We start from the raw sequence: 20,586 nt of genomic DNA on the forward strand, positions 1-20,586 counted from the left end.
GTGGTGCCGCTTCGTCTTCCCGTCCGTGTCAGATGATTTCAGTCCTAGAGGAGCGGGACATGATCATGCTCCACGCCTATGAGACCTGAGCTGAATGAACGGACCGGTATTATCCATTAAAATGAGAGCAAAGTCCACCACTGTCGGCGTGCTCATCTCTGCCAACAACAGAGCATATCAGTTCGTTCAGTAGGACACAATGTGAAGACTGGTGAAGCTGAGGAAATAACAGTGCTTTCAGTAACTCACAGGGTGGGGTCGAGGCAAGAACAAGTATTTACAGCTGTGGTTTCTTTGGTCAACAGTCAAAAGTCAAACATTCTCGGGATATCATTGCAAAACTAATCTTATGGTCAATCAGAAATGTAACTATGAAGTATTAATAATGATCTGACAAAAATCGCTGGTACACTACACACAGTGTGAGCAATCTGAATCATAAATTGCATTCATTTATATTCTTTGCTCATCTCATTTGACTGCTGTATGGGGAAAATAATCCGGGGTTTATACTTAGATTACCAAATTATCTTATTTCCTCTGGTAATCTATGCTATCAATGAACCAAGGAATTTGATATTGAATATGAATGTCTAACACTATGAAGTGACATTAGGCCTTGTGAGGAGGTGACATTCTCCTCACCTGCTAGTCGTGACGCTACTCTTTTCACAGCCTGAGGCATTAACTGTGTAACTGTGTAATCTCTTATGTGTAAAGTTCCTCCATTGGTTGTTCAATCCTTGTATGATTTTCTGACTCCCACTGCTAAAAAGGAACCTTGTTTTCTTTTTACACGAACCCGTTAATGTGACAAAATGCAGTGTGGGCCTGTAAGTTTCCCTCGTGTGGTGCCACATATATCATCTGTGGTGAGGTTCTCTCTAAGACACTGTCCGGATGTTACAGCTCTGAGAAAACATTTGAAGTGTGACTGATGCAGTAGCGGAACAGCAGCACAAATGTTGCGGTTTTTCTCATTTCCTGCTGAGAGAGAGCGCACCAGAAGTGACAGTTAGAGAAGTCTGGATACAGATATGGGGTCTGCTTGAAAACCAGTCAGAAAGATATGCTTAGAGAGTGTTTGTGTGTCTCTTAATGATCCAGCGACCTGGTTAAACACCCATGCTAAAACCCTGTCTGAAAAGGTAATAATGTTATCATGATTATTTCTTTCTTACTCAAACACATAATGATTCATTGTTCTTTTTGTGACCTTCTCGATGAACATCGGATTCTTGTGATGCAGTATGTGCAAGATTCATGTGGTTGTCATTTACTGCGCACTGTTTGATAGACAGGACACAATTTTTGACAAGTTAAGTAAAGTAGGGCAGTATGGTGTCGCACCGTGCCGGTACACTGGCGCCTTTCACTCATTTCTGTCCAGTCTGAACTTCACTGTGAGCTTCAATAGTAATTCTTCCTCAACAAGTATTCAGGTATATTGTTTACCCCTCTCTGTCTCTGTTGAGAGTCAGTTGACCATTCACATTTCAGAGAGTTCTTTCAACTATTTATCTTTCTTTGTGTCTCATTACACAAACACAGATGGTGTGCCATATCCTGCTTTTGACACACCCAACATTTTTTATCTTTCTCCGATGAAGGTGCTTTAAACGAGCGCAGTGACTGAGGACAAGGCAAAAGTAAAATACAGATGTAAAGAAATAGCCACAGTAACAAAACTGGATACTTTCATTAAAAATCTTATCATGGTTATAAAAAACACAGTTATTCTCACAATAACTCTCTCTCTCTCTATCTCTCTCTCTCTCTCTCTCAGGTTAACCCCACTAGACCATTTTAGATAAAAGGTATTGTGAACTAAGAAGAAAATGGATGAAAATAAAGGACTTAAAAGGCGGAGGCAGCATACAGAATCTTATGATCAGAAGTTGGAGCAGCGAGTGGCAAAACACGAATGTCTTCGAGATCGCAACAACGTGACGACCTGTCGCAGCTCTGGTCTCAAACAGGAGGGAGACTGGAAAAGTGAGATGAGGCGAAAGAGACATAAAGAATTCCTAAAACGGAGACACATAAACCAAGATGTGGTTTCAGCCATACCTGAGGAGAAGCCAAATCAAGAAGTGAAGGTCAAATTAAGGGCAAACAGACGGAATGTTCCTCCCATCAACAGACAGTCACTGGTAATGGCACAAGACTTAGGGATCACCTGGCCTGACATCCACACCCTCGATCAAGTAAGCAACCTGTCCAATCTAATATTATAAAATTCACTTTAATCTGTTACCATTTAAATTTTACAGCATTTTGGCACGACACAAGGTACATTCGGTCAGTGGCCAAACTCCAAAACTCATAGGCAATTACGACAGAGAACAGCCCTGAGAAAGCAAATGAGTGCGTTTAAGTCCATTAAGCGTTTCATCAACATGAGCGTGTTTATATGCATTGAAAACTTGGCACCAGAACAACCCTGAGCATGGATAGTCTTCCCGTGTAAGTGCTTCCAGGACAGTAGTTAAAATGAATTTGCACGCAGGTTCCATGGATCTCCCCATCATCAACTCCAGATAGAGGACAGCTCATGAGAACAGAGCCTAAAAGTAGAGCTAGGGATTCACTCAGCCTCACACTCAACTACACTGATGGTCCAGTGCGGAGGGATGTGGGAAAGGAGGATGGAAGAATGAAAAGGTATTACTTGGTTTTCCTCTCTCCTTATGTGTGCCGACTAATGTGGATACGACTGTGTATTGGACTCATGAGTTTCGGCGGTGCTGTCTGATTTTGCTGTCCGGACATTTGCTGCCCTTATTGACTCCTTTTTTTTTTCTTTTTCCTCAAATGTTGGACGACACACATTACATTGGAAAATTCAGCAGGCAGCTCAGTCTGAGGGATTCCAGCGCACAGACAGAGTGAGTCATTTGTGAGACAAAATGCAATAAAAAAAAAAATCCTGAAGTGAAAATATTTCATCTTAAATACAGAAAGTAACCTAAAGCTTCTACCAATAGGGAACAGTATTTTTGCTCATATCCACACAAAAACATCAGCAACCATAGACGATGACAGAGCATAAACAATACGTCAAACATGCACATTTATAACAGTGGCTTTGCTCATTTTTATTGGGTGAGCATGACTGTGATGCTGATGTCTGTGATCCTCTCTTCTGCACAGGCCTGGTTATGTAACCGTAAGAGAGACGGTAAGTCATTATTCCTTATACAAATATTTGATCCCTGCAATTAAATGTACCTTTAATTATGATTTGCCATTCAAGCATGTCACATTATCTTCAGTTATCTTGGTTATGCCATTCTGGTTCAGTTTATTCAGTACCCCAGTTCAGTTCTGGCCATCAGAGTCATCTGAAACAAACTCCAAATCTTTCTTCTTGATTTTTTTTTTTTCAATTTCTCTTATACACTAGGAGCTTTTACAACTGGCAGATTATCTAAAGGTATGTACAGCCATTGCCCATTGCTGCTCTGATACACAACAATCCCAACAAATACTATGAGAATCACAGTGTAATAGCACAGTTCTGAGGTTCATGTCATTGTCTGTGTGCAGGAAGCTTTGAGGAGGGAGGAAACTCTTAAAAAGAAGCTGAGCCTTCTTCAGCAGAGCACTGCCACCTTACTACTCTCCTCTGACAAGATCTGGAAGGTAATAGTTCAACAGCTCACTCTCTCTGACTAAATATATTCATATCTCACTTACACTCCCATTACTCGTTTCTCATTTAAATGCTGTTAAAATAGATTAGTTATACTGTTGAACCAAACATACGCATAGTGAGATAGCGCAGCACTGAATTTCATGTATTACCAAGGGGACCTATTCGGGAACTGTCTCCCGTCCAAATTTGTAGTTTTTGGCAGGCGCTCCTGTGACTTCAGTCCTGTAATAGAGGGGGATGTGATTTCAGATCAACAGACTCACAGATTGTGTGACCTCCATTCTGTACTCACTCATCAGAAGGCTGAGTTGTGGTGTGACCTCCTGTTACTGCAGAACTGGGAAGGAGAGAGACAGACAGGGGGAGAGAGAGAGAGAGAGAGAGAGAGAGAGAGGCCACTGAGGCAAAAGCACATTGTGTGAGAGAGGTTACTGGTTATGTGTTGTGTTGCATAACGTTTCTAAATAGTGGAGACTAATGGATGATCATTTTACGTGTACAGTAATACAGTAGTTACTTTAGAAACAGAGAAATCAAACAAATGTGGGAATCAACAAATGTGTTGAACATACCATTAGTGTTTCTTTATGTCTTTTTCCGAGCAGAAATATATTCATTCTTTTGCTTTCCTCCAAGTACAAACACGAAATAGCGGAGTTTCTCTTTCTCTCTCTCTCTCTCTCTCTCTCTCTCTCTCTCTCTCTCTCTCTCCCTCTCTCTCACACTCTCTTTGACTACAGACATGCACCAAAGAAGACTTGATGAAGAACAAGATTGTATCCTTGGAGTCACAGTTGCAGATATGCATTCAGGTTGGCTCATTCTTATACACGACTTGTATTATTATCAGCTAAGAAACACAACACATTTACCTTTAAAGTAGTTGAGTAGTTCATAGCGTTACAGAGAGATACCATCTTTACTAGGCTGATGTTCACTCTATTGATCGTCTGTGATCTAACTCTTGCAGAAAATCTCCAAGGACGGGGCGAAAAGACTGCTGCTACAGCTGGAGGAGCAGAAACAGGCTGCAGATGAACGGAGCTTGGCCACCATCCAGAGACTCACCACCGAGAAGAGTGAGCTGCAAGAGAAAGTTGAAACTCTAGAGGTATAAAATGTTGCCTGTGCCCACCTATAGACACCTAAAGCCATTGGAATTTTATATACTAATTTTTAAACATAATTTACTTTTCATATTTTAACCCTCAATTTAAAGTTCTGACCGCATCAGCAGAATCAGAAAATTTAGGTAGTTCAGGGACTGTCACTGCACTGTTGTTGTCTGAGATGTTTGAGGTTCTCCACTAGAGGGCGCTGCAAAGTGCAAGAGAAGAAGGTGATCGATGGAAAGGGCTGTACAAGGAGCAGAAGATGAATTGTCTTCAACTACAGACCTCCCTTGAGCAAAGTATTGACAAGCTACAAATACTGCAGAGCCAGCTTCAGGTAAGAGCAGTCAGAATACTGAAATATCACTGAAACCCTACCTCTGGAAAGGAATCAGATGTTCCTGTGACCAGCTTACATTGTTAAATTAGAACTTTCTGTATCACTCAAAGCGGACACAGGGACAAGAGGCAGCCCTGCAGGAACAGCTACTACAGCTACAGCAAGACTATGCCCAGTTACAACATCAAGCTTTCCTAATGGAGCAGGACCATCGAAGAGGGAGAGAGAACCTCCATGAGTTCAGAGGTCGGTTTACCCATTCACTACTACCAGAGGTGGACAAAGTAAACAACTTCATTACTTGAGTCAAAGTATAGATACTCCTGGTAAAATATTACTCCAATACAAGTAAAAGTTGTTCAGTTCAATTTTTACTTGAGTTAAAGTACTGGAGTACTTGCTTTTAAAAATACTTAAGTATTCAAAAGTACATTTTCTTTTTAATGTCATCGCATTGTTGTATTGTTGCAACAATGCATTTACAGAGTCTAATGACTCTGAAACAACCTACTGAATGCACTGACTTGCTTGTAGAACCTGTAGAATAAAAAGCTTGTGGAATATGCTACAAAGCCTATAGAAACACAGAAACACAGTTGAACCAAATGCTTCCTCTATAAAAGACAGTGTATAGCTTCAGTTAAACAGGCACTAGGTTAACTCAGATTGGCCTTAAAAGGATAAACACATCATAATGTTGTAGGCTGGGTTAATTTTACTTCTACTACATAGCATTGTCTGTGATGTGAAACAGCTGGATGACCATCGTCTCCATTTGATTCCCGCCCCCCCTTGGGACTGGGTCCTACGTGAATCCGCTGACCTTACAAATATTACGGTGTTTACTTGACAAGATTAAAACATATATTTCTGAAAGGATTTTTGTCAGTAACGTTAACTCGGCATTTTCGCTAGCTAACTATTAGTATGCGTCAGCAGTGGATTCACACAGGACCCGGTGTTATGCCCCAAATGGTTTTCAAGCCAACTAATTTCCGTACGCGTTCACACACTGTGTTAACAGTAGAAGTTGTGGTCTGCCTCTGTCACCAGATTCGTCACACATTCACAAACATATAAATCGAAATTTTCAAGTCACATCTCATATCTACTGTGGCAAATGATTGCAAGTGTTAGGCGAACACAGCGCGCGAACACACACGGGAAGCAATTGGAAACCAGTTGATTTAAAAAATCTCAGACATGGACTTAAGATATGGCCATGGCTGCTCTGGCGAGGAACCTTTATCTTTATCATCTTTATCTTCCATTGTAGTAGCCATCATTAAAACCGCCAAGTTCAGTTGTTAAAAAAAAATGCAGCATGCACTTGACTGACAGCATTGGAGTAGTTTACTGTGATTGGTTTTCCCCCTGTGATGAACACAATATGGCCTATCGCATTTTAGAAAAGAAAATTCGTCCGCTGACTTCAAAGCTATGCGTTAAAGTAACGAGTAACGAGAACCTTCACAGAAATGTAGCAGAGTGAAAAGTATAATATTTGTATTTCAAATGTAGTGGAGTAAAAGTCATACGTTTCCAAAAAAAAATAACACTCAAGTAAAGTACAGATACTCGAAAAATGTACTTAAGTACAGTACTCAAGTAAATGTACTTCGTTACTGTCCACCCCTGACTACTACTGAAGGACAGCACATTTGAACCAATGACCTGTTCAGAGCCCTGTGCATTTCTTAATTATACTGGCACTTCAGTGGTGATACAAATGTATTCTTAAATTAAAGGATACGTATTCACATTGATTCAACCTGCTGAAATTTTAGGGTCAATCCCAGAGGAGTGGGCCTTGAGCAGGGAAGGTTTTATTATGTCCCACTGGGTAGAGTCTGGGGAGAAGCTTCAGACCCATGTCAGAGCGATTTCAACAAACCAGGCTTCATCAGGAGATACCGAGCAGTGCAAATACACAAGTGGAAAACAGAAACGGTTGGATATTGACGTAAGTCACTTCATTTCATTTCCCCCTTAAGTCTTCAAAGTAAAAAAGAAAAAAGGACCATCCACACAAGTTCTTGTGACGTTTGATTTGTTAAAACCTGGCTCTCTGCTTATACGAGGGTCAAGTGGAAGATCTGAAGCATGAATTGTTTTCTTTCTCCTCAGACCGAAAGCACGAAGGCAGAGACAAACAAACCAAAGCTATCCTCTACAGACGCTGATTATCACCACCAGCAGTCGCCGCCCGTGAAAGAAAACAACAGACACGAGACCAAGAACCGGAGGGTGAGGACTTAACACCACAACTTCAAACGGCGGCACAGCTCACCCCATCGCAAGCCGCCTCACAATCCAAACAGTGCACTCCAAAAAGTCCATTTAAATGTTGCAAATGTAATTGTACCATAGAGAGGCTGTCATATAATGATACGTTATAGTTTCTAAGGCGGCTGACCCCCTTTGTAAATAATCTCTGTGTCTCTCCTGCTTTCTCCACTAAGAGGCGCTGTAGCTCCTGCTTTTGCTGGTGTGTGCTCCTGCTGGCTCTGCTGACGGCTGCGGTGGCATTTGTGTTTATTCATCAGCCCGTTACCAGATACCAGCTGCAGGCTCTTTACAGGACGTTAGAGACACACACGCAACAGTACCTTCTTGACGTGGCCTCGCCTGAACACTCAAAGTGCTTCAGACCCATATAACAGGCAGTAGGCCATGCTCTTTCGCTGAGGTGTTCTTATCTAACAAACCTCTCTGGAGGTATCTGCATTCTGTAATTGCTGATGATAATTGGAAACCAGCGAAAGACATGACCTATTTCTTGCCCTTGCAATGCACTTACATGGTGCTTCCTCTAAGATCTTATCTACTGACATTTTGGTTTTTTTCTTCAATTTAATGTTTATTAAACTTTTGCACTGAAAATGTAAATATGACTGAACCTGTGTGCCGATGTTTGTGTAATTGGTTGATGTAAACTAATCAAGAGAAATACAGATGTATTGCCAACCTGATATTGTCAAAGATGACCCACTTATGGGTGTAATTATGGACAATCATTAACGATTGTGTAAATCGTTGCTCAGGTTAAAATGCGGGTGTCCCTATTTGATCAGACAGATGGTTAAATAAATAAGTAAATAAATATATAAATGTAAATGGCTATTAGTGGTGAGTGGTCAAAAATTTGCATAAAACAGCTTATGCAACAAACACTCCAAATGGTTGAAATGCCAAACATTTTTTCTATACGTAGGTCATAGACAATGGAATACATTACAGAGACAGAGTGCCTAAGCATATCTAGTTCCACTGAAGTGGATTTGGGAAACATTGATACAAACAGTCATTGAGATGTGTCTCAAAATATTGCGTCCAGATTAAACTAGACTATGAAAATAATTTTATTTCGGTAACTTTAGAGCTTTCAAGATATCATTTTACACTAACAGCTTAAAGGATAAGTACTTCAAGCCAGTTTAACATGATTATATAAAGGCAGCTGATTGCATAATGACACTTAAATCCGACTGACTTTTTTTTTTTTTTTAGCATTCTTGCTGGGTGACCATGATTTCAACAAATCTACACATTCCAAAAAATGTCTGTTTGTTTGTTTTTTTATTTAGTAAAAGCAGAGTTTTTACATGGAAGGAAAAGGAAGAAATAACAAGTTGAGGCTCTCAAAAGTGCAGTAAATAGCTTTCTATTGACAATGGAGTAACAGTACTCCATGTCAAATGGCAATGATGATAGAGGGTTATTGGAGTAAAATGTGTATTTTCTATTACAAAAATCAAAAACACAAAACCAGTATCTACGGTGATTGTGATTAAAATTACACATTGGCAGGATGTACAAATAGGATCTATTAGTAAGCAAGATCTATAGCGGTGGTTTCATAATTCACCTGCAACAGGAATACGAACAAACACCTACAGAGTACATGGGATAAACACATACACACTAAACACACTGAATATAAAAAGATACATATTTTTCACAAGCAAGAGAGAACCCTCATAGAAAAAGCCTGATTAGGTTCACACAAAATAATGGTGTTAAATAAAAGTGTTGAAATCCGAACATCTAGTGGCTACCGGCCTGTTGCATATTGAACATTCTGCTAAAGTCATGTTACACTGCCCAGACAGTGACAGCTGTAAATTATTGACTGCCTAAAAACTTACCCTGAAACCAGGACTTTGACCCCTTGTGCTGCTTGTGTCTCTTTGGTATTTTTCAAACTGCCCAATATCTAAACCTGCACCATTTCTGAGTGAAAGGCCTTAGAAAGCTAGAGATGTACCAGGACTTGTAATACATATGTATTTAGCTTTAATTAAGTACATGAGGAAAACTGTGTCTACAAAAGACAGATATATTGCCCTGAATCTATCCCACAGCAAGAACAAGTAGATCACAAGCTGCATAATAGCTGTTCAGACTTTGCTGACTATAGTTCCCCTCAAGGCACAGTAATGGATGGACTTCTTCCAGCGTCAGCAGAGAACAGCCCCGTCGTGTTCACTGTGCTTGCAGGGCCTGGGGTAAGTGCATGTCAGCCCCTGGAGGCAGGGGCCAGTTCTCCTGACCCTGGTGGGTCTGCAGGAGGTGGTAGAGCTGCTTTAAGTGGGTGACAATGTTGTCCTTTATATCCGGGATGGAGATCTGCAGGCGCACGCTGCTGCTGTCGAAGGAGCGCGTGCAGTCGCCGGAGAACATTTCGCTAATCATGCGAGCCACTACGGGGATGACCTGAAAAGGAAACGCGACGGTTTACACGAATAAATTCGAAGTTCTGATGCATTTATCCCGTAAGACAATTTCGTAATGTGACCGGTCCCAAATGATCTACCTGCACCATGATGAGTTTTCTCTCTCTGGGCCTGCCATCAGGCCACTCCTCTCCAAAGCACAAATGGATATCAAAGTCAGGAGGGCTGGTAGGTTGACCTCTCTGATGTGCAATCACACCTATACCAGGAATTAGACATTATGATTCGCTGCAGTACAAACGCGCCAACTCATTAATGTTTAACTACATATAAAATGTAAAGCATGCAGTAGCACTTACCACTGAGAAAGGACTCCAGACAGAAGAGCTTGACTTTTCTCTGGCGCTCGATGAGGTTGGGTGTGTTGGGGTTCGGGGCACAGGGGCCAGACCAATAGACCTTGCACTGACAGAGGCGTATGGCGTAAATATCATGACCGCTCACCTCCAGGATTAAGCCGCGGTCCATGACGTCCAGCAGACGGTTGGTGAAGATGCGTTGCTTGTCGTTGGTGATGTGCTCTGTGGTGGGGAATCGAAGCTGTTCCAGGCTTACTGGCCCAAAAAGCTCCTCCTGGTTCACCATTGGGCCCAGGTCCCCATAGAACAGACGACAGCCCTGTGGGTTGCTCACGGTCATAGGCGGGCACATCTCTTTGCCCCGGTAATAGAACTGAACCTCCAGGTCTGTCACTGGTGTAACACAATCACAAACAATCACACAAAAAGTGTTTATTAAAGATGGGCAACCCCTCCCTGGATAAGTTGTCATTCCTTACCCTTGAAATACATATCATCAGATGACGTGAAAGATAAAACAACCTGTTTACTGCAAGTTTCACCGTTCAGTATTTCTTGTGTAGTTGATTCGTGAGGGATAATGTTTGACTCACTGGGGAGGGAGCTGATCCATGTCTCTGGGGTGGCAAACATGGCATCAGACAGTGGTAGCGTTGGTGTCTGAATCTCCAGAGGTGCACTTTGCATTGGCATAGGTGGAGTAGGCATCGGCATAGGTGGAGTAGGCATCGGCATAGGTGGGGCTTGCACTTCCATTGGTGCAGGCTGCATTTCCACTTCCAGAGGCTCCTTTTTGGGCCAGGTTTCAGTGGGTGGCGGGCAGCTAGGAGGCTGCATGGGTGAGACTGAGCCAGCAGGAGACCACACAGGAGCAAGTGGAGAAGAGTTTGGGCCTAAATCAAGAAATACAACATAATAAGCAATAAAGAACTGCCTTAAACTCTGAAAAAAAGGAACATTTGCATCCACATTTAACCCTACCAATTCTGTTGGGGATCCATTATCCTCAATGTCTTAACGTTAAATGTTGCATGAGGCTATTATGTAACATCAGTGATGAGACATCAGCCATTTGGAAATCTATAAAACTACATCAAGTCAAAACAATTGTTTAAAGTTGCACAGCTTCCTCAAAAGATGTACCTAGGAGTTCTGCTTGAAGCTCTGTTTTAAAACTCAGGTATATCACATTTCATACATTTAATGTCCTAACTCTAATCCCTTGTTTAGTATCCTCTTTAAAACCTGTACCTCAAAAAGGATTCACAAACTGGTCTTAGTGGTAACAATCAGCCTCCACACCAATTAACACGACACTAAATATAGCTACTTTAGAGCAACTGTCCATATAGTTCTGAGACAACAGTAAACATGCTTGTCAGCGTGATCTGTTCTCTCGAGTATATTGAACACTGTTTGTTTTCTATTTTTCCAAGTGTTTTTAAGAGGTCTTCACAGCTTTGTTAATAGTATATCACAGTGTATATACCCACCGTGTGGTGGATATGGAGGAGGAGGCTCTGGGGTCTCAGGCACATCATCCTCATCTCCATCTGTATCAGGGACAGACCCTGTGGACCCTGATGGCAGAACATTAAACACAACGGGTATAAAATCTATGGCAGTGCAACAGCTTGTATCAAATTAAAAGTCTGGCGGGGAAACTCATACTAAAGAGCTTTAATGACTCACAATTCATTTAAATGTTAAACATTACTTCAGCTCGAGACTCCTCTTTGCCCATTTAAAACTGTTTTGGTGTTGTAATAACAAAACCAACACAATATATCACCATGAAGAATAATGTTTATATTTAAAAGTGTAATCTTTGTGCTGAAGTTGGCTCTGGATAATGACCTGGGTTGCTGAAAGGCTGGGGAATGTCACAGACATCATAGATCTTGAGAGGGTTCATGGGAACTTCCTTGGTACCATCATAGATGAGTTTAAATTCACGGCTCTTGTTGAGGGCACAGCGGAGCTGAGCTTTCCATTTGGCTGGATCAGGCTCGTCGACACCTTCCTGAAACTTCCCAGTCTCCACGGCCCAGGCCTGGTAATGGTGGATGTGGGAAGATGATCAACATCCCAACATCAGAAACTGTCAATATTTTGCATCGCCTCATCCAAACCATCAACAGCACACTCTGACAATGTGCGAGACTGTGTTAGGCAGTCCTGCATTCCTGATAACCATGTGCAGTCCTCAGAATTTCTAAAATCAACAGGCACAGCTGAACCTTATTACTGCGTCACCCACCAACATTAACATTACAACCAAAGCTAACCTTGAAGAGGGTGTTCTCTTCCTCATGTTGGGGAGTGTGGCGCGTGGCATGTTTCCAAGGGATCTGGAAGCGCTTAGCCTCTCGGTCAAGCCACACAAGGCCTGGAAAGAGGCCACTGTCCACCTGTGCTATCAGCCAGGGCTTGAGTCGCACACGCCGTGGTTGCACTGACATCGTCTCACTGTTTTCAAAAATGCACGAGAGACAGAACAATCACACGAAGTGTGGGAGAAAGCAGAGCGATGTTGAAGATATTAAAGAGTACGTGAACTCATCACAAAATGGCATAAAGCTCATTTTTTAAAAAAAGTGTGCGGAACATCATTTTAAACCTCTGTTGGTTATGAAATTCCATTTTCAGAACACTCACTCTTTAAGACTGACAAACTGAACCTATGTCATCAAAAGCAGACGAACAATGTATAATTTCTGAGTTTTCCCCTATCTGGTGCAATCAAAGATTAAAGTGTAACACTTCGATTCAACTGGGTTCAATAGAGTGAGATTGAACGTCTAGCAGTAAGACAACTTTCACTTGTGCGTATTCTGGGTAAACTCTATAAATAGATGCATAAAGCCAAACACGACACAGCCCCATTTCATGTCCGAATATGTTTGTGCATGCAGACAGTTGGGAAACGATCGTCATCCTAATAAGAGTGCTTATTCGTTTCCAACTTTGACTTTTAAAGCAGTCCAAGTATTCACTACGAGTTTTCATTAAAATTTCAATCATCGGACCTTTATATAGACGTCAGTTAAATTTGGCCTGACTTAGGTGTGCATCGACCAAAAAAAGAAAAAGAAAAAGAACCCATGTACACACTGATTTACTCAATGAGTTACGTAAATTTTGTCTGAGCGGCACAATCCATCACTTGTCCTTAGAGAAAGAACAACAGGACGACCCAGAATCAAGGAGATTTGCTTCTGTTGACATGATCCAAGTTGTTTTCATGCTTTATTTTAATGCAGCTGTTACATTCTACCCATGAAAAGTTATTTAGGTTAAACAGAACAAGAAGTTGGCCGCACAATTAAACATATACCGTTTTTGGTCGAGGTTGCCGTTCTACACTGATCTAGGTAAAGGCCAGCCTATCGAAATCCTGGCTTTTACTGTTATAAGAGAAATGGTCAAACTGATGTCAGATCAGCGAGAACGGAATTTTGAGGACACCGTTGACATTTCTGACTGGTACACGGTGTTGGAGAATTGAGATATGTGCCAATTAATTTGAAAACATGAAGCTGTTCAAGTTATGAGTTTTCCCCCCAAAAAACCCGGATGATAGTCTTTCTCTATGCAACGTTCCTGGGCGATTTTAAAACAGCGACTTCAGACCGAAAGAACACTTACCTGCGCTCCCAGCTGACCAGGAAGCACTATTCCTTTTAACCGGAAAACTGCTGAAAACACGCCTAAAGAACAGTTTTCTTAATGAATATGCCTTTTTTTGTTCTAAGTCTGAAAATAAAAACGAGAATTATTGCATGGGCCTCGACCTCATCACAACAAAATCGACAAAGTATGCTCGTTCAAGTAAGGGTCTCACTTTTCGCCTTCCCGAAACTCAGGTACGCTGGTGACGTAACGTGCGTTTCAGTGTGGGCACACCTTTACAGTTAAACGTAACTTAGCCGGGAAATTTTCAGTATCGTCAGTGTTGTTGACTCATCACTCCGATGTTCCCATAGCGAAAGTTATGCTATTTCTACATCGATCTGTCTGGATCATCTGAATATTTCTAAAAGACGATACATGTATCTAACAAGATTCCCCAAACCTCCTTCAAAAATAGCCTTATAAAACCAAAACCGAGCAGAGAAGTAGTTTACACACGATCTGCACACCATGAGATCTATATAGGTTACGTACAATACTGATTTTTTTCCCTGATCAATCTTTTTGAGCAAACTGAAATGAAATTATCCAGGGAACTGAAAATCATACAACCAATTTAGTAGGAGCGCTCGCATGGCACGTGTTACATTTGTTTTTGCTTCGCGGTGGCAGAAATGGTGAGAAAAAAAACTCAAAGGTGTCACCACGCCTTGAAACTAGCTACAGGCAAATATCCTGCTAGTTCCTTGTGTGCCTTCACTCGGCTATTCATCGCTCGGGATACACACAACCATTTTCACTGTAATAACTACACTAAAAGGACTTGAGAACTCTAAAGAAAAATGTGGATTATTGGATAACTGTAAAACCTTGAATCTCTGTTCAAAATGTTCCATTCTGTTTGTGACATCTATAATATGTTTATTTACACCCATGTACACAGTTTTCTCTTTTATAATTCTCTATTACAATGACTTTTTTTGTTTGTTTGTTTTGTGTTTAATGTACTTATTGAAAAAACATTTTTGATCAATAAAAAGTAGTGCTGAAAAGGTAATAATTTTTTACATCAATATGACTTTATTTCGGGGTTACTCACATAGAAATTCCATTGTTGAGATAATTCAGGCATGAATACTCTACTGTACAGTTGTAATATCCATAACCTAGTCCCGCTAAGGTCTCAGCCCAGTTCACACATTGAACTTCTGGTACAAAAGCGTTCCCAATTTCTCTGATGTTTACAAATGACATCCCTAGTACACACAGGTATGCTGTTAAGTATTGATCATTTACCATATCAGTGGAGTTGTCCCAAAAACAGCAAATTTTGCTTTTAATTTCTCACTTAGGCTAATTTTCACAGAGATAAGTGCACTTCAGTTTCTTTTGTGGTCATCACAACGTATGACTTGTTTTCATGTGTAAATAATTAGGGTTTTTTCATGAATCAATAATTAGGGTTTTTTATGAATTTGCACAGTGTTCTTGAAACTTGAAAAAAAAGTGAAATGAAATAACCTACTTCACATGACCACACCAACAGACATTTACATATTAACAGACCGACAGATGCTCATTGTGTATGAGGCCGTATTCATTTGTGTAAACCAAATAAAATGAGTGCATAAGACTTGAAGATGAAGTGCTGGATAAATTTGAACTCTGTGCCTAATTTGTCCACAGTGATAAGAAGAATTTGAAATGTTCTGGGTTTTTCCTTTGCCCATGGAGAAACAAGCAGAGAACTGTGGTTGAATGATCCATATGCTCTTTTTGCCCTCTGTCGGAAAAACTGCATCACGCTAAACTAAATAATTGCATCAAGTCTGTTACTTGATTTTGTTGACTGACTGATAAGCTATAGGGAGGATGTGGGTTGATATAATGCTTCAGATTGGTAGCCTTGGAAACATTCTGAGGTGAGGGCACACATTCTCTCTCTTCTTTCTTCTTTCTTCGCCAGTCTTAAACACCAGTCCTGTATGGACAGGTCGATTTTTCTAGCTTGAGGCACATTCATGAGGTCCACCGATCTGAGGACTAATTTTGACCGATGACCTCTCCGTGGATCTTATGGACGATGTGTGTGAGGTCCAAACTCTCTGTTAGTGTTGCCAAAAGCATCTCATCATTCTGGATTCCCTCCATGAATTCTTCCAAGGAGAGCTCACCTTAAGTTTTTATAACATAAGACAATGTGCTTTAGGGGGAAAGGTTTATGATAAAACAAAGCAACCAAAATAAAAGGCTTTGATTCAAAGTATAGTGCACAGAAACCATGTAAAAAAAAAAGAAGAAGAAAACTTGAAACTATTGTGGGAATTTGTCTTACCATCACCATTGATATCAATCTTGTCAAAAATCATATTGGTGAAGTCTTCTGCAGACATCTCATGATCAACACCATTGATGGCTCGGATAGACTGCGAACAAGACAGAAGGAAGGATTAAAACAAGATTCAAGTGAAACTTTACACATTCCCCGAGTGTCAAGCATTCTGATAATACTTGCATCTTCCCATATCCCTCATTAGGCATTAAATTTATAGGAACCATGGTCTATTCTGTCTAACAGGGTGCCTGTATGTTTACAGTACTGGTATTTGTGAAAGCCTAAAACATGCCTTCTACTCGACAACACGTCTGAAGTTGCAAGGAGTAGATGAAACTTTGAAAACATTCACTTGAGTGAATACTGTCGTTCTCTAGATCACAGAAATCACACTTTCAGTTAGTCACAGGCAATAATCCCACTCAGTTCATACGTCAACAAAGCAGCAGCTCATATATCCTCTTAGACTGACTCAGGGCCGTAAAGGGCATATGTGCAGCATGCTCTCCGACATAGCATTAGGATGAGTAGCGTTGTTAGCCTTTTGGTTTCGTAAAAGAAATAATCTGTCTGTAAAGAAAGCCACCAGGTGTCAGTCAAACTCCAAAAATTAGGTCAAGTACCAAGCTGCAAAGATATTCTGATACCTTTAAGATTATAATAGCATGCCCTAGCCATGACAGAATGACACTGCACAACTTCTCCCCATTACAATGCACTAAGCTTCAAAACAGGGAATGATGCCTGCTTTCTGGTTTCTACCTATTTGCTTGCAGATTCATTTTGACGGATTAACAATTTACATTATATGTATACAACGATAATATGTGTACAAATTTAGTAAACCTTTTGGCAAGACTGAGAACAGCTAATTTTTTCCTTCAATTAAAAAAAAAAATTGTACACAGACATTGTGCTGACCTTAATGATTAGAAGCAGTTCTTCACGATCGATGCAGCCACTCCCATCGACATCATAAAGCTTGAAGTACCAACGCAACTTCTGCTGTACCCCTCCTTTAAGGACCAGGCTCAGAGCAGCCACATACTCCATAAAGTCAATAAAGCCATCCTGCAGATCACATCACAAAATTTGTTACAACAATGAACATTGTGTTGTTATATATATATATATATATATATTCATACACACACACACACACACACACACACACACACACACACACACACACATATATATATATATATATATATATAATTTTTTTTTTTGAATGAACAGATATGAACATTGAAATGACAAATGAGAAATAAAATACGAGCACCAGAGTTTTGTAATGATAAGGTCGTAAAAACTGCAGCACTCTAAATACTTTGATGATATTCGCATAAAGGACAATAGAGGACAAGAAATGCAAACACAGCCCTATATTCCTCTCAGTTCCTAATAGAAAGGTTTCTACTGCAGTAACACCTAATCAAAGGCATTTTCATCTCATTACGATCATTACAGAACAGGCATATCTCACGACAAACAATATTTCGTTATACAAAGCTTACTAAGGTCTGCATATTCTCATTAAAAACTGTTATTCTATACTCCATTGCCAACACAGATCTAAGAGTTAATATACTGCTGATAGTTCTCTTAACTGACAGATTCAAAGTTTTTTCAGATTCTAAGATACATGAGAGGACTGTCTCTATATTCATCAGCCTTCCCCCCTTAATTAAAAACTTCAGAATAGACAACCATTTCACTTCATTTTACTCAATTCTTATATAAAATCAGCCTGTGAAACGTCCAAAGTATTACGTAAGTCAAAACTGAGTGAGCATACTTTGAATAAATCATGTAAGCTTTTTTTTTTTTCAAGCATGCTTTGCAGTCAGCACACATCAGTTCAACACAGCATGAACTCTTTGAATACAGAGTATTTGTATGGTTGTGAGTAATCTGATGTTGTGGGATAGTATGCCCCTAACATCCTATTGTGTTGCATAAATTATGATTAGTTTGGAAACTGGAAATGATTTGTTACTACTTGTTACTACTTTTACTATTCTAGGGGGGAAAGCGCTAACAGATAAGGTGGCGATTTTTTTTTCAAATTAGTTTTGAGTAGAATATAAAAATTGCATCAACCCTAAGTACTCTTTTGATTTCTGTATGGTTTTTTTTTTGTAACACTGAGATTTTTCCCAGAGAGCGCAACAGTCAAACAGACAGCAGTTCACTTTGGCTCAAAATCAACAAACCCTCGCCAGGTAATCACATATGCTGTACTTAATCCTCTTGATAAACATCAAATTAGCCAAGTGTTCAAACAAACGTTGAACCTGCACCTGAAATTGGGATTGCCTATTAGGCTACCGTTAGGATGATCTGAGTTTACAGTAGAGGTGATCCTATTAGCGCCGGGCTCCCTCTACTGAACCTAAGGATCCATGGAGCTACGTGAGGCAGACTCGGGCACCAGGTCATGAGATCACTAAATCACTACATCAAAAGACTTATACAATACAAGAGTTATACAATGCACTTTAAATAACCTAAAAATTTATTTTTGTAAAAAAAATTGTATTACTGGGCCAAGGTATGAGGCATGCTTATGATGTTTTAAAAAAGGACTTATGTTTAACTGCTTTATATGTGCCCATGTATTGCCATGATGACCACTGAAACCCAGCGTTCATGTAATAAACTGCACTAGTTATACGGAGATAAAGAGATGTAACTTAACTCACGTCATTCATGTCAAATGTGGCGAACATCGTCTGAACATAGGCGTTAGACGAGTCTGATAAGTTTCTCAAGCCGAAGAACTTCTTGAATTCATAAAATGTGAGGAGTCCTGATGGGCATTCCGTCATAAACTTCCTGTACCACTGATGACTTTCGCATGCGCTGAGTTCCTCCAGTGAAGCGCCCTGAGTATTTCCCATATTTTACGTGTTCCAGTGAATATAGATAAGTACACAACTATGAACGAAAAATGTAACTCATGCAGAGAAACAAAAGGAAGAGTCTGTTGTTCCCTGTATATAAGGTATCTGCATCAAATGACACTCTAAGAGAGGCGGCGGTGATGATGTGAATAGGTGTAATCCCCTTGACCAATCAGATCACTATGCGCCAATGCTAACGCGCTCACAAATCCGCTCATTTCATAATCGCTGCGCTTATGTGCACACGTACATTACCAGTTGTCACAGAGACAGAAATGTTACAATTGTTACGTGAATGCCATCTGACACCATTTCTGTCAGCAAACGTAGTACCACATGAGAAAGTCAGTATTTCTTGTGTAGCTGAAGGGACGTTGAATCATGTCACGCTCTTGTAAAAAGTGTTGATGTTACTGTGAAGAAAGAAAATTCAATCAGTATGATACGCAGCAGTTTATTTGCGTACGGAATTATTCCACCATCTAAGAGGGTTGCTGGTTGGAACGTCAATGAGCCTGCGCTTGTGGTCTGTCTTCCATGAGAAGCGGTAACCACAAGTGGGCTTTACGACTGTGTAGAATGGCATTAAGGAGTTTGAAGTGACATTTATCATAGGGGGCAGGGGCTCTGCATCCTGGAGGGTACAAGCTGGTGGTGCAGGTGGTCTCGGATGGGTCATGGAAGGGAGCTGGACATTGTCACGCTGTCTCTGTATCCACGAGAAGATGAGGAAGTCCATCTCCTTGTCCACAACTATGTGCCTGCTGGCATTGACAGGCACAATAGTCTTCAGGGGGTTATTTAAAATCTGCAGGGAGAAATCATTCTTTTTAGCATTTCACACAATTGTAAAGAATACGTTTTGTTTGCACTTCTACATTTACATTAACTGTCTTTTGAAATTAGCATTAAATTTTCATGAGCACAGTGTAATATATAATAATTAGCAGGTTGTTTATATTTATCTTTGTAACACACAATATTACGTCTCTATCCACATATCATCTCCCTGAACAGACGCTCCTGTGACATGCTGACGTATGCAGCCTTGAGTGACCAGGGAGGCTTAGTTTCACATTAACAGCACGACAACAGGTGTCCTGTTTACCTGAGCTCTCTTGGAGGGTCTTGCTCCATCTGGTGTCTTCTCCATGGAAGTAACAAGTATGGATTGTGACAGATGGACCTAAGTAGAGACAGTGGTGACAATGTGTCCCTAACTTTTCCTGAAACCAGGAATGCTTGAGCTACCCCTTTCTATCTTGTGTCTGATTTGTGAGACTTCAAAGAATTGTATGGTTGTTTTCTCTGTGACATCAAAATGACATCATCATACTGAAGTCATAGATCTCATCTCCAATGTAGCATAGCTGTTTTAAAATACATGTCAGTTAAGTTATCTCTAACACATGTCCTTCTTTGAAAAGAAACTGAAATACAACAAAACAAATCTGTGTAAATCTGTGAATTATTGTCACAGCTGAACAATTATTCACCGACATCATGCACATTTCCACAAACTACGGCTCGTGGTATGGCTCATTCAACGGATCCTCTGAATAGAAAT

The 20,586-nt window shown here is 40.5% G+C and overlaps 2 protein-coding genes across 2 annotated transcripts; both read right to left on the reverse strand.

Moving 5' to 3' along the window:
• Positions 1 to 8,697: 8,697 nt before the first annotated feature.
• On the reverse strand, positions 8,698 to 14,005 carry irf6 (interferon regulatory factor 6). The gene is made up of 8 exons (XM_030777223.1): positions 13,794 to 14,005; positions 12,434 to 12,614; positions 12,003 to 12,198; positions 11,639 to 11,725; positions 10,739 to 11,038; positions 10,146 to 10,538; positions 9,927 to 10,045; positions 8,698 to 9,826 (listed from the first exon to the last, which is right to left on the reverse strand). The coding sequence occupies exons 2-8, from the start codon at positions 12,605 to 12,607 to the stop codon at positions 9,596 to 9,598; spliced, it is 1,500 nt and encodes a 499-aa protein (XP_030633083.1). The 5' UTR covers positions 12,608 to 12,614; positions 13,794 to 14,005; the 3' UTR covers positions 8,698 to 9,595.
• Positions 14,006 to 15,821: 1,816 nt separating this feature from the next.
• LOC115815384 (guanylyl cyclase-activating protein 1-like) lies at positions 15,822 to 19,016 on the reverse strand. The gene is made up of 4 exons (XM_030778340.1): positions 18,819 to 19,016; positions 17,035 to 17,184; positions 16,114 to 16,204; positions 15,822 to 15,952 (listed from the first exon to the last, which is right to left on the reverse strand). The coding sequence occupies exons 1-4, from the start codon at positions 19,014 to 19,016 to the stop codon at positions 15,822 to 15,824; spliced, it is 570 nt and encodes a 189-aa protein (XP_030634200.1).
• Between the last annotated feature and the right edge of the window lie 1,570 nt (positions 19,017 to 20,586).

Source organism: Chanos chanos, chromosome 6 (genome assembly GCF_902362185.1).
Source record: "Chanos chanos chromosome 6, fChaCha1.1, whole genome shotgun sequence".
NCBI classification, from domain to species: domain Eukaryota; kingdom Metazoa; phylum Chordata; class Actinopteri; order Gonorynchiformes; family Chanidae; genus Chanos; species Chanos chanos.

Bases quoted from the DNA above. Each gene is read 5' to 3' on its own strand.
- irf6 (XM_030777223.1), bottom strand. From the start codon at position 12,607: ATGTCAGTGCAACCACGGCGTGTGCGACTCAAGCCCTGGCTGATAGCA. The intron at 12,199-12,433 runs GTTAGCTTTGGT...CACCATTACCAG, and splicing joins AAGAGAACACCCTCTTCAAG to GCCTGGGCCGTGGAGACTGG. The intron at 11,726-12,002 runs GTCATTATCCAG...TTCTGCCATCAG, and splicing joins CCAGCCTTTCAGCAACCCAG to GGTCCACAGGGTCTGTCCCT.
- LOC115815384 (XM_030778340.1), bottom strand. From the start codon at position 19,016: ATGGGAAATACTCAGGGCGCTTCACTGGAGGAACTCAGCGCATGCGAA. The intron at 16,205-17,034 runs GTCAGCACAATG...TCTTGTTCGCAG, and splicing joins AACTGCTTCTAATCATTAAG to TCTATCCGAGCCATCAATGG. The intron at 15,953-16,113 runs GTAAGACAAATT...TAAAAACTTAAG, and splicing joins GATTGATATCAATGGTGATG to GTGAGCTCTCCTTGGAAGAA.